General features: G+C 44.1%; 1 protein-coding gene across 2 annotated transcripts in view; it reads right to left on the bottom strand.

Annotated features, from left to right (window-relative positions):
- Positions 1–16,213, bottom strand: part of LOC148477524 (spexin-like) — a 236,814-nt gene that overhangs the window by 146,800 nt on the left and 73,801 nt on the right. The window contains exons 2-4 of one of the 2 annotated variants that reach the window (XM_088456631.1): positions 7,462–7,542; positions 7,317–7,374; positions 6,710–6,772 (exon numbers count right to left, since the gene is read on the bottom strand). In XM_088456631.1, the coding sequence (XP_088312757.1) occupies positions 6,710–6,772; positions 7,317–7,374; positions 7,462–7,503 (163 nt within the window). In that variant the 5' untranslated portion in view covers positions 7,504–7,542. Of the gene's footprint in view, positions 1–6,709; positions 6,773–7,316; positions 7,375–7,461; positions 7,549–16,213 lie in introns of those variants that run through there. The other variant, XM_088456630.1, reaches the window with a different exon arrangement.

Genomic DNA, 16,213 nt, shown 5'->3' with positions numbered 1-16,213 from the left:
TATACAGGTGTCACATATCACATTACTCAGCGCAGTCTCCCATATACAGACTCAGGAGCACACAGATATACAGGTGTCACATATCACATTACTCAGCGCAATCTCCCTTATACAGACTCAGGAGCACACAGATATACAGGTGTCACATATCACATTACTCAGCGCCTTCTCCTATATACAGACTCAGGCGCACACATATATACAGGTGTCACATATCACATTACTCAGCGCGGTCTCCCATATACAGACTCAGGAGCACACAGATATACAGGTGTCACATATCACAATACTCAGCGCAGTCTCCTATATACAGACTCAGGAGCACACAGATATACAGGTATCACATATCACATTACTCAGCACAGTCTCCTATATACAGACTCAGGAGCACACAGATATACAGGTATCACATATCACATTACTCAGCACAGTCTCCTATATACAGACTCAGGAGCACACAGATATACAGGTGTCACATATCACATTACTCAGCGCAGTCTCCTATATACAGACTCAGGAGCACACAGATATACTGGTGTCACATATCACATTACTCAGCGCAGTCTCCTATACACAGACTCAGGAGCACACAGATATACAGGTGTCACATTACTCAGCACAGTCTCCTATATACAGACTCAGGAGCACACAGATATACAGCTGTCACCTGTCACATTACTCAGCGCAGTCTCCCATATACAGACTCAGGTACACAGATATACAGGTGTCACATATCACATTACTCAGCGCAGTCTCCCATATACAGACACAGGAGCACACAGATATACAGGTGTCACATATCATATTACTCAGCGCAGTCTCCCATATACAGACACAGGAGCACACAGATATACAGGTGTCACATATCATATTACTCAGCGCAGTCTCCCATATACAGACACAGGAGCACACAGATATACAGGTGTCACATATCACAATACTCAGCGCAGTCTCCCATATACAGACTCAGGAGCACACAGATATACAGGTGTCACATATCACATTACTCAGCGCAGTCTCCCATATACAGACTCAGGAGCACACAGATATACAGGTGTCACATATCACATTACTCAGCGCAGTCTCCATATACAGACTCAGGAGCACACAGATATACAGGTGTCACATATCACATTACTCAGCGCAGTCTCCTATATACAGACTCAGGAGCACACAGATATACAGGTGTCACCTATCACATTACTCAGCACAGTCTCCTATATACAGACTCAGGAGCACACAGATATACAGGTGTCACATTACTCAGCACAGTCTCCTATATACAGACTCAGGAGCACACAGATATACAGGTGTCACATATCACATTACTCAGCGCAGTCTCCCATATACAGACTCAGGAGCACACAGATATACAGGTTTCACATATCACATTACTCAGCGCCTTCTCCTATATACAGACTCAGGCGCACACATATATACAGGTGTCACATATCACATTACTCAGCGCGGTCTCCCATATACAGACTCAGGAGCACACAGATATACAGGTGTCACATATCACATTACTCAGCGCAGTCTCCTATATACAGACTCAGGAGCACACAGATATACAGGTGTCACATATCACATTACACAGCGCAGTCTCCCATATACAGACTCAGGAGCACACAGATATACTGGTGTCACATATCACATTACTCAGCGCAGTCTCCTATACACAGACTCAGGAGCACACAGATATACAGGTGTCACATTACTCAGCACAGTCTCCTATATACAGACTCAGGAGCACACAGATATACAGGTGTCACCTGTCACATTACTCAGCGCAGTCTCCCATATACAGACTCAGGTACACAGATATACAGGTGTCACATATCACATTACTCAGCGCAGTCTCCCATATACAGACACAGGAGCACACAGATATACAGGTGTCACATATCATATTACTCAGCGCAGTCTCCCATATACAGACACAGGAGCACACAGATATACAGGTGTCACATATCACAATACTCAGCGCAGTCTCCCATATACAGACTCAGGAGCACACAGATATACAGGTGTCACATATCACATTACTCAGCGCAGTCTCCCATATACAGACTCAGGAGCACACAGATATACAGGTGTCACATATCACATTACTCAGCGCAGTCTCCATATACAGACTCAGGAGCACACAGATATACAGGTGTCACATATCACATTACTCAGCGCAGTCTCCTATATACAGACTCAGGAGCACACAGATATACAGGTGTCACCTATCACATTACTCAGCACAGTCTCCTATATACAGACTCAGGAGCACACAGATATACAGGTGTCACATTACTCAGCACAGTCTCCTATATACAGACTCAGGAGCACACAGATATACAGGTGTCACATATCACATTACTCAGCGCAGTCTCCCATATACAGACTCAGGAGCACACAGATATACAGGTTTCACATATCACATTACTCAGCGCCTTCTCCTATATACAGACTCAGGCGCACACATATATACAGGTGTCACATATCACATTACTCAGCGCGGTCTCCCATATACAGACTCAGGAGCACACAGATATACTGGTGTCACATATCACATTACTCAGAGCAGTCTCCTATATACAGACTCAGGAGCACACAGATATACAGGTGTCACATATCACTTTACTCAGCACAGTCTCCTATATACAGACTCAGGAGCACACAGATATACAGGTTTCACATATCACATTACTCAGCGCAGTCTCCCATATACAGACTCAGGAGCACACAGATATACAGGTGTCACATATCACATTACTCAGCGCAGTCTCCTATATACAGACTCAGGAGCACACAGATATACAGGTGTCACATATCACATTACTCAGCGCAGTCTCCCATATACAGACTCAGGAGCACACAGATATACAGGTGTCACATATCACATTACTCAGCGCAGTCTCCCATATACAGACTCAGGAGCACACAGATATACAGGTGTCACATATCACATTACTCAGAGCAGTCTCCCATATACAGACTCAGGAGCACACAGATATACAGGTGTCACATATCACATTACTCAGCACCTTCTCCTATATACAGACTCAGGCGCACACATATATACAGGTGTCACATATCACATTACTCAGCGCGGTCTCCCATATACAGACTCAGGAGCACACAGATATACAGGTGTCACATATCACATTACTCAGCGCGGTCTCCCATATACAGACTCAGGAGCACACAGATATACAGGTGTCACATATCACATTACTCAGCGCAGTCTGCTATATACAGACTCAGGAGCACACAGATATACAGGTGTCACATATCACAATACTAAGGGCAGTCTCCTATATACAGACTCAGAACCACACAGATATACAGGTGTCACATATCACATTACTCAGCACAGTCTCCTATATACAGACTTAGGAGCACACAGATATACAGGTGTCACATATCACATTACTCAGCACAGTCTCCCATATACAGACTCAGGAGCACACAGATATACAGGTGTCACATATCACATTACTCAACGCCTTCTCCTATATACAGACTCAGGAGCACACAGATATACAGGTGTCACATATCACATTACTCAGCACAGTCTCCCATATACAGACTCAGGAGCACACAGATATACAGGTGTCACATATCACATTACTCAGCGCCTTCTCCTATATACAGTCTCAGGAGCACACAGATATACTGGTGTCACATATCACATTACTCAGCGCAGTCTCCTATACACAGACTCAGGAGCACACAGATATACAGGTGTCACATTACTCAGCACAGTCTCCTATATACAGACTCAGGAGCACACAGATATACAGGTGTCACCTGTCACATTACTCAGCACAGTCTCCCATATACAGACTCAGGTACACAGATATACAGGTGTCACATATCACATTACTCAGCGCAGTCTCCCATATACAGACACAGGAGCACACAGATATACAGGTGTCACATATCATATTACTCAGCGCAGTCTCCCATATACAGACACAGGAGCACACAGATATACAGGTGTCACATATCACAATACTCAGCGCAGTCTCCCATATACAGACTCAGGAGCACACAGATATACAGGTGTCACATATCACATTACTCAGCGCAGTCTCCCATATACAGACTCAGGAGCACACAGATATACAGGTGTCACATATCACATTACTCAGCGCAGTCTCCATATACAGACTCAGGAGCACACAGATATACAGGTGTCACATATCACATTACTCAGCGCAGTCTCCTATATACAGACTCAGGAGCACACAGATATACAGGTGTCACCTATCACATTACTCAGCACAGTCTCCTATATACAGACTCAGGAGCACACAGATATACAGGTGTCACATTACTCAGCACAGTCTCCTATATACAGACTCAGGAGCACACAGATATACAGGTGTCACATATCACATTACTCAGCGCAGTCTCCCATATACAGACTCAGGAGCACACAGATATACAGGTTTCACATATCACATTACTCAGCGCCTTCTCCTATATACAGACTCAGGCGCACACATATATACAGGTGTCACATATCACATTACTCAGCGCGGTCTCCCATATACAGACTCAGGAGCACACAGATATACTGGTGTCACATATCACATTACTCAGAGCAGTCTCCTATATACAGACTCAGGAGCACACAGATATACAGGTGTCACATATCACTTTACTCAGCACAGTCTCCTATATACAGACTCAGGAGCACACAGATATACAGGTTTCACATATCACATTACTCAGCGCAGTCTCCCATATACAGACTCAGGAGCACACAGATATACAGGTGTCACATATCACATTACTCAGCGCAGTCTCCTATATACAGACTCAGGAGCACACAGATATACAGGTGTCACATATCACATTACTCAGCGCAGTCTCCCATATACAGACTCAGGAGCACACAGATATACAGGTGTCACATATCACATTACTCAGCGCAGTCTCCCATATACAGACTCAGGAGCACACAGATATACAGGTGTCACATATCACATTACTCAGAGCAGTCTCCCATATACAGACTCAGGAGCACACAGATATACAGGTGTCACATATCACATTACTCAGCACCTTCTCCTATATACAGACTCAGGCGCACACATATATACAGGTGTCACATATCACATTACTCAGCGCGGTCTCCCATATACAGACTCAGGAGCACACAGATATACAGGTGTCACATATCACATTACTCAGCGCGGTCTCCCATATACAGACTCAGGAGCACACAGATATACAGGTGTCACATATCACATTACTCAGCGCAGTCTGCTATATACAGACTCAGGAGCACACAGATATACAGGTGTCACATATCACAATACTAAGGGCAGTCTCCTATATACAGACTCAGAACCACACAGATATACAGGTGTCACATATCACATTACTCAGCACAGTCTCCTATATACAGACTTAGGAGCACACAGATATACAGGTGTCACATATCACATTACTCAGCACAGTCTCCCATATACAGACTCAGGAGCACACAGATATACAGGTGTCACATATCACATTACTCAACGCCTTCTCCTATATACAGACTCAGGAGCACACAGATATACAGGTGTCACATATCACATTACTCAGCACAGTCTCCCATATACAGACTCAGGAGCACACAGATATACAGGTGTCACATATCACATTACTCAGCGCCTTCTCCTATATACAGTCTCAGGAGCACACAGATATACAGGTGTCACATATCACATTACTCAGCACAGTCTCCCATATACAGACTCAGGAGCACACAGATATACAGGTGTCACATATCACATTACTCAGCGCCTTCTCCTATATACAGACTCAGGAGCACACAGATATACAGGTGTTACATATCACATTACTCAGCACAGTCTCCTATATACAGACTCAGGAGCACACAGATATACAGGTGTCACATATCACATTACTCAGCACAGTCTCCCATATACAGACTCAGGAGCACACAGATATACAGGTGTCACATATCACATTACTCAGCGCCTTCTCCTATATACAGACTCAGGAGCACACAGATATACAGGTGTCACATATCACATTACTCAGCACAGTCTCCCATATACAGACTCAGGAGCACACAGATATACAGGTGTCACATATCACATTACTCAGCGCCTTCTCCTATATACAGACTCAGGAGCACACAGATATACAGGTGTCACATTACTCAGCGCAGTCTCCTATATACAGACTCAGGAGCACACAGATATACAGGTGTCACATATCACATTACTCAGCACAGTCTCCTATATACAGACTCAGGAGCACACAGATATACAGGTGTCACATATCACATTACTCAGCGCAGTCTCCCATATACAGACTCAGGAGCACACAGATATACAGGAGTCACATATCACATTACTCAGCGCAGTCTCCTATATACAGACTCAGGAGCACACAGATATACAGGTGTCACATATCACATTACTCAGCGCAGTCTCCATATACAGACTCAGGAGCACACATATATACAGGTGTCACATATCAGCAGAAGCTGGTTATGTGTTCTCCTGTATGGATCGTTTTGCGAATAAGACGCAATTGAAGGTAAAAAGTTGAAAGAAAAGACGCTCGGTACTACAGAGTCACGCCGTGGTACGGTGCATCTAGATGGGCTGTAAAACGCGCCAGGAACATACATGTATGTGGACATCTCTCTATATGTGACGTGTAATGTTGTGTGGATGGAGTTGAATATTACCCAGCTGTAGTCGGTCATACAGATCTTTTCTCTGACCTTCATCGGAGATGAATCGCCGGCCCTCTGTAACACAAGCAGCAGCACATAATTATCTGATTGCACTGTCACATGACACAACACTCAGGGGTTAATGTGCTGTACAGAAGTGACGCGGGGCTCAGGATGTTTATGGTTATACGATATTTGGGGAATATCTGCATATATATAGGGGAAGATTCCATTAGTCGGATGCATACATGGTCACTTTGTCATCTACTTAGTGTTTTATGGTAACACAAGAATCCACATTAGTAACAATCCGAGTGGGTTCACGTGGAAACCTGTCCCGCCCACTGCGGCAGCTGTCACCATAAGCCCCATAATGTATAGGAATCTGAATTTGTTACACAGACAATAGACGGAACCCAGACGAAATCTCTGGTCATTTGCTGTCTGACCTTCCAAGCAATGTATAGGTAGCTGTGAGTACAGGGGGAGGATGGGTCACTGCTGGGGCCCCTGGCTGGGGGGCATTGGCTGCATGTCACTACGATCGTGGCCCTATCAATCATTCCTCTTGTAATCAGCAGCGCAGGGTAATTAGCAGAAGAAGCCATAAGTCACTCACGTGCCCCCTTTAAGTACAGCATGGCCTGGGGGGTCCAATTCCGTCTCTGGAAATGACTCTGGTGATGTCAGAAAGAAACAAAAGTGAGGTTAGAACGCGACAGAGAGAGCGGGTGCAGCGCTATGAATGGAGAAAGGTCACCTACCTGGGGGAGGCTCCACGAGGGAGGGATGGCGGAGGCTGTCATTAGGAGGATGAGAGTGCAAACTGCCCGGGAGCCGGGGTCCTGCATTCAGGAGACACACAGACCCATCTCATATACCTGACACATTGTTATTACTATACTGTGCTGTACTGATCAATCAGGGACACACGGTGTATACAGGAGACACACAGACCCATCTCATATACCTGACACATTGTTATTACTATACTGTGCTGTACTGATCAATCAGGGAAACACCGTGTATATAGGAGACACACAGACCCATCTCATATACCTGACACATTGTTATTACTATACTGTGCTGCACTGATCAATCAGGGACACACCGTGTATACAGGAGACACACAGATCCATCTCATGTACCTGACACATTGTTATTACTATACTGTGCTGTACTGATCAATCAGGGAAACACCGTGTATATAGGAGACACACAGACCCATCTCATGTACCTGACACATTGTATTACTATACTGTGCTGCACTGATCAATCAGGGACACACGGTGTATACAGGAGACACACAGACCCATCTCATATACCTGACACATTGTTATTACTATACTGTGCTGCACTGATCAATCAGGGACACACGGTGTATACAGGGGACACACAGACCCATCTCATATACCTGACACATTGTTATTACTATACTGTGCTGTACTGATCAATCAGGGACACACGGTGTATACAGGAGACACACAGACCCATCTCATATACCTGACACATTGTTATTACTATACTGTGCTGCACTGATCAATCAGGGACACACGGTGTATACAGGAGACACACAGACCCATCTCATATACCTGACATTGTATTACTATACTGTGCTGTACTGATCAATCAGGGACACACCGTGTATACAGGAGACACACAGACCCATCTCATATACCTGACATTGTATTACTATACTGTGCTGTACTGATCAATCAGGGACACACCGTGTATACAGGAGACACACAGACCCATCTCATATACCTGACACATTGTTATTACTATACTGTGCTGTACTGATCAATCAGGGACACACCGAGTATACAGGAGACACACAGACCCATCTCATATACCTGACACATTGTTATTACTATACTGTGCTGTACTGATCAATCAGGGACACACCGTGTATACAGGAGACACACAGACCCATCTCATATACCTGACACATTGTTATTACTATACTGTGCTGTACTGATCAGTCAGGGACACACCGAGTATACAGGAGACACACAGACCCATCTCATGTACCTGACACATTGTTATTACTATACTGTGCTGTACTGATCAATCAGGGACACACCGTGTATACAGGAGACACACAGACCCATCTCATATACCTGACACATTGTTATTACTATACTGTGCTGTACTGATCAGTCAGGGACACACCGTGTATACAGGAGACACACAGACCCATCTCATGTACCTGACACATTGTATTACTATACTGTGCTGCACTGATCAATCAGGGACACACCGTGTATACAGGAGACACATAGACCCATCTCATATACCTGACACATTGTATTACTATACTGTGCTGCACTGATCAATCAGGGACACACCGTGTATACAGGAGACACACAGACCCATCTCATATACCTGACACATTGTATTACTATACTGTGCTGCACTGATCAATCAGGGACACACCATGTATACAGGAGACACACAGACCCATCTCATATACCTGACACATTGTATTACTATACTGTGCTGTACTGATCAATCAGGGACACACTGTGTATATAGGAGACACACAGATCCATCTCATCTACCTGACACATTGTATTACTATACTGTGCTGTACTGATCAATCAGGGACACACCGTGTATACAGGAGACACACAGACCCATCTCATATACCTGACACATTGTATTACTATACTGTGCTGCACTGATCAATCAGGGACACACCGTGTATACAGGAGACACACAGACCCATCTCATATACCTGACACATTGTATTACTATACTGTGCTGCACTGATCAATCAGGGACACACCGTGTATACAGGAGACACACAGACCCATCTCATATACCTGACACATTGTATTACTATACTGTGCTGTACTGATCAATCAGGGACACACTGTGTATACAGGAGACACACAGACCCATCTCATCTACCTGACACATTGTTATTACTATACTGTGCTGCACTGATCAATCAGGGACACACTGTGTATATAGGAGACACACAGACCCATCTCATACACCTGACACATTGTTATTACTATACTGTGCTGTACTGATCAATCAGGGACACACCGTGTATACAGGAGACACACAGACCCATCTCATACACCTGACACATTGTTATTACTATACTGTGCTGCACTGATCAATCAGGGACACACTGTGTATACAGGAGACAGACAGACCCATCTCATACACCTGACACATTGTATTACTATACTGTGCTGCACTGATCAATCAGGGACACACCGTGTATACAGGAGACACACAGACCCATCTCATATACCTGACACATTGTTATTGCTATACTGTGCTGCACTGATCAATCAGGGACACACTGTGTATACAGGAGACACACAGACCCATCTCATGTACCTGACACATTGTTATTACTATACTGTGCTGCACTGATCAATCAGGGACAGTCTGTGTATACAGGAGACACACAGACCCATCTCATATACCTGACACATTGTATTACTATACTGTGCTGTACTGATCAATCAGGGACACACCGTGTATACAGGAGACACACAGACCCATCTCATATACCTGATACATTGTTATTACTATACTGTGCTGCACTGACCAATCAGGGACACACCGTGTATACAGGAGACACACAGACCCATCTCATACACCTGACACATTGTATTACTATACTGTGCTGTACAGATCAATCAGGGACACTCCGTGTATACAGGAGACACACAGACCCATCTCATATACCTGATACATTGTTATTACTATACTGTGCTGCACTGACCAATCAGGGACACACCGTGTATACAGGAGACACACAGACCCATCTCATGTACCTGACACATTGTTATTACTATACTGTGCTGCACTGATCAATCAGGGACACACCGTGTATACAGGAGACACACAGACCCATCTCATATACCTGAGACATTGTATTACAATACTGTGCTGTACTGATCAATCAGGGACACACCGTGTATACAGGAGACACACAGACCCATCTCATATACCTGACACATTGTTATTACTATACTGTGCTGTACTGATCAATCAGGGACACACTGTGTATATAGGAGACACACAGACCCATCTCATATACCTGATACATTGTTATTACTATACTGTGCTGCACTGATCAATCAGGGACACACCGTGTATATAGGAGAAACACAGACCCATCTCATGTACCTGACACATTGTATTACTATACTGTGCTGCACTGATCAATCAGGGACACACCGTGAATATAGGAGAAACACAGACCCATCTCATGTACCTGACACATTGTATTACTATACTGTGCTGTACTGATCAATCAGGGACACACCGTGTATATAGGAGAAACACAGACCCATCTCATGTACCTGACACATTGTATTACTATACTGTGCTGTACTGAACAATCAGGGACACACCGTGTATACAGGAGACACACAGACCCATCTCATGTACATGACACATTGTATTACTATACTGTACTGTGCTGTACTGATCAATTAGGGACACACCGTGCATACAGGAGACACACAGACCCATCTCATGTACCTGACACATTGTATTACTATACTGTGCTGTACTGATCAATCAGGGACACACCGTGTATACAGGAGACACACAGACCCATCTCATGTACCTGACACATTGTATTACTATACTGTGCTGTACTGATCAATCAGGGACACACCGTGTATATAGGAGAAACACAGACCCATCTCATGTACCTGACACATTGTATTACTATACTGTGCTGTACTGAACAATCAGGGACACACCGTGTATACAGGAGACACACAGACCCATCTCATGTACATGACACATTGTATTACTATACTGTACTGTGCTGTACTGATCAATTAGGGACACACCGTGCATACAGGAGACACACAGACCCATCTCATGTACCTGACACATTGTATTACTATACTGTGCTGTACTGATCAATCAGGGACACACTGTGTATACAGGAGACACCAGGCCCATCTCATATACCTGACATATTGTATTACTATACTGTGCTGCACTGATCAATCAGGGACACACCGTGTATACAGGAGACACACAGACCCATCTCATGTACCTCACACATTGTTATTACTATACTGTGCTGCACTGATCAATCAGGGACACACTGTATATACAGGAGACACACAGACCCATCTCATGTACCTCACACATTGTTATTACTATACTGTGCTGCACTGATCAAACAGGGACACACGGTGTATACAGGAGACACACAGACCCATCTCATATACCTGACACATTGTTATTACTATACTGTGCTGCACTGATCAAACAGGGACACACCGTGTATACAGGAGACACACAGACCCATCTCATATACCTGACACATTGTTATTACTATACTGTGCTGCACTGATCAATCAGGGACACACCGTGTATACAGGAGACACACAGACCCATCTCATATACCTGACACATTGTTATTACTATACTGTGCTGCACTGATCAAACAGGGACACACCGTGTATACAGGAGACACACGGACCCATCTCATATACCTGTCACATTGTTATTACTATACTGTGCTGCACTGATCAAACAGGGACACACCGTGTATACAGGAGACACACGGACCCATCTCATATACCTGACACATTGTTATTACTATACTGTGCTGTACTGATCAAACAGGGACACACCGTGTATACAGGAGACACACGGACCCATCTCATATACCTGACACATTGTTATTACTATACTGTGCTGTACTGATCAAACAGGGACACACCGTGTATACAGGAGACACACGGACCCATCTCATATACCTGACACATTGTTATTACTATACTGTGCTGTACTGATCAATCAGGGACACACCGTGTATACAGGAGACACACGGACCCATCTCATATACCTGACACATTGTTATTACTATACTGTGCTGTACTGATCAAACAGGGACACACCGTGTATACAGGAGACACACGGACCCATCTCATATACCTGACACATTGTTATTACTATACTGTGCTGCACTGATCAATCAGGGACACACCGTGTATATAGGAGACACACGGACCTATCTCATATACCTGACACATTGTTATTACTATACTGTGCTGTACTGATCAATCAGGGACACACCGTGTATACAAGGGGACACACAGACCCATCTCATGTACCTGACACATTGTTATTACTATACTGTGCTGCACTGATCAATCAGGGACACACCGTGTATACAGGAGACACACAGACCCATCTCATGTACCTGACACATTGTTATTACTATACTGTGCAGCACTGATCAATCAGGGACACACCGTGTATACAGGAGACACACAGACCCATCTCATGTACCTGACACATTGTATTACTATACTGTGCTGCACTGATCAATCTGGGACACACCGTGTATACAGGAGACACACAGACCCATCTCATGTACCTGACACATTGTATTACTATTCTGTGCTGTACTGATCAATCAGGGACACACTGTGTATACAGGAGACACACAGACCCATCTATATACCTGACACATTGTTATTACTATACTGTACTGTACTGATCAATCAGGGACACACCGTGTATATAGCAGACACACAGACCCATCTCATGTACCTGACACATTGTATTACTATACTGTGCTGTACTGATCAATCAGGGACACACTGTGTATACAGGAGACACACAGACCCATCTCATGTACCTGACTCATTGTATTACTATACTGTGCTGCACTGATCAATCAGGGACACACCGTGTATACAGGAGACACACAGACCCATCTCATATATCTGACACATTGTTATTACTATACTGTGCTGTACTGATCAATCAGGGACACACAGTGTATACAGGAGACACACAGACCCATCTCATGTACCTGACACATTGTTATTACTATACTGTGCTGTACTGATCATCAGGGACACACCGTGTATACAGGAGACACACAGACCCATCTCATATACCTGACACATTGTTATAACTATACTGTGCTGCACTGATCAATCAGGGACACACTGTGTATACAGGAGACACACAGACCCATCTCATGTACCTGACACATTGTATTACTATATTGTGCTGTACTGATCAATCAGGGACACACCGTGTATACAGGAGACACACAGACCCATCTCATATACCTGACACATGGTTATTACTATACTGTGCTGCACTGATCAATCAGGGACACACAGTGTATATAGGAGACACACAGACCCATCTCAGGTACCTGACACATTGTATTACTATACTGTGCTGCACTGATCAATCAGGGACACACTGTGTATACAGGAGACACACAGACCCATCTCATATACCTGATACATTGTTATTACTATACTGTGCTGCACTTACCAATCAGGGACACACCGTGTATACAGGAGACACACAGACCCATCTCATATACCTGACACATTGTTATTACTATACTGTGCTGTACTGATCAATCAGGGACACTCCGTGTATACAGGAGACACACAGACCCATCTCATATACCTGATACATTGTTATTACTATACTGTGCTGCACTGACCAATCAGGGACACACCGTGTATACAGGAGACACACAGACCCATCTCATATACCTGACACATTGTTATTACTATACTGTGCTGCACTGACCAATCAGGGACACACCGTGTATACAGGAGACACACAGACCCATCTCATACACCTGACACATTGTATTACTATACTGTGCTGTACTGATCAATCAGGGACACTCCGTGTATACAGGAGACACACAGACCCATCTCATATACCTGATACATTGTTATTACTATACTGTGCTGCACTGACCAATCAGGGACACACCGTGTATACAGGAGACACACAGACCCATCTCATGTACCTGACACATTGTTATTACTATACTGTGCTGCACTGATCAATCAGGGACACACCGTGTATACAGGAGACACACAGACCCATCTCATGTACCTGACACATTGTTATTACTATACTGTGCTGCACTGATCAATCAGGGACACACCGTGTATACAGAAGACACACAGACCCATCTTATATACCTGATACATTGTTATTACTATACTGTGCTGCACTGATCAATCAGGGACACACCGTGTATACAGGAGACACACAGACCCATCTCATATACATGACACATTGTTATTACTATACTGTGCTGTACTGATCAATTAGGGACACACCGTGTATACAGGAGACACACAGACCCATCTCATGTACCTGACACATTGTATTACTATACTGTGCTGTACTGATCAATCAGGGACACACCGTGTATATAGGAGACACACAGACCCATCTCATGTACCTGACACATCGTATTACTATACTGTGCTGTACTGAACAATCAGGGACACACCGTGTATACAGGAGACACACAGACCCATCTCATGTACATGACACATTGTATTACTATACTGTACTATGCTGTACTGATCACTTAGGGACACACCGTGCATACAGGAGACACACAGACCCATCTCATGTACCTGACACATTGTATTACTATACTGTGCTGTACTGATCAATCAGGGACACACTGTGTATACAGGAGACACACAGACCCATCTCATATACCTGACATATTGTATTACTATACTGTGCTGCACTGATCAATCAGGGACACACCGTGTATACAGGAGACACACAGACCCATCTCATGTACCTGACACATTGAATTACTATACTGTGCTGTACTGATCAATCAGGGACACACCGTGTATACAGGAGACACACAGACCCATCTCATATACCTGACACATTGTTAATACTATACTGTGCTGTACTGATCAATCAGGGACACACCGTGTATACAGGAGACACACAGACCCATCTCATATACCTGACACATTGTTATTACTATACTGTGCTGCACTGATCAATCAGGGACACACAGTGTATACAGGAGACACACAGACCCATCTCATATACCTGACACATTGTATTACTATACTGTGCTGTACTGATCAATCAGGGACACACAGTGTATACAGGAGACACACAGACCCATCTCATATACCTGACACATTGTTATTACTATACTGTGCTGTACTGATCAATCAGGGACACACAGTGTATACAGGAGACACACAGACCCATCTCATGTACCTGACATTGTATTACTATACTGTGCTGTACTGATCAATCAGGGACACACCGTGTATACAGGAGACACACAGACCCATCTCATATACCTGACACATTGTTATTACTATACTGTGCTGTACTGATCAATCAGGGACACACCGTGTATACAGGAGACACACAGACCCATCTCATGTACCTGACACATTGTATTACTATACTGTGCTGTACTGATCAATCAGGGACACACCGTGTATATAGGAGACACACAGACCCATCTCATGTACCTGACACATTGTATTACTATACTGTGCTGTACTGATCAATCAGGGACACACAGTGTATACAGGAGACACACAGACCCATCTCATATACCTGACACATTGTATTACTATACTGTGCTGTACTGATCAATCAGGGACACACAGTGTATACAGGAGACACACAGACCCATCTCATATACCTGACACATTGTTATTACTATACTGTGCTGCACTGATC

Source organism: Taudactylus pleione, unplaced genomic scaffold, assembly GCF_031769625.1.
Source record: "Taudactylus pleione unplaced genomic scaffold, aTauple2 ptg000708l, whole genome shotgun sequence".
NCBI classification, from domain to species: domain Eukaryota; kingdom Metazoa; phylum Chordata; class Amphibia; order Anura; family Myobatrachidae; genus Taudactylus; species Taudactylus pleione.
This window is presented reverse-complemented; position numbering and strand designations above follow the sequence as displayed.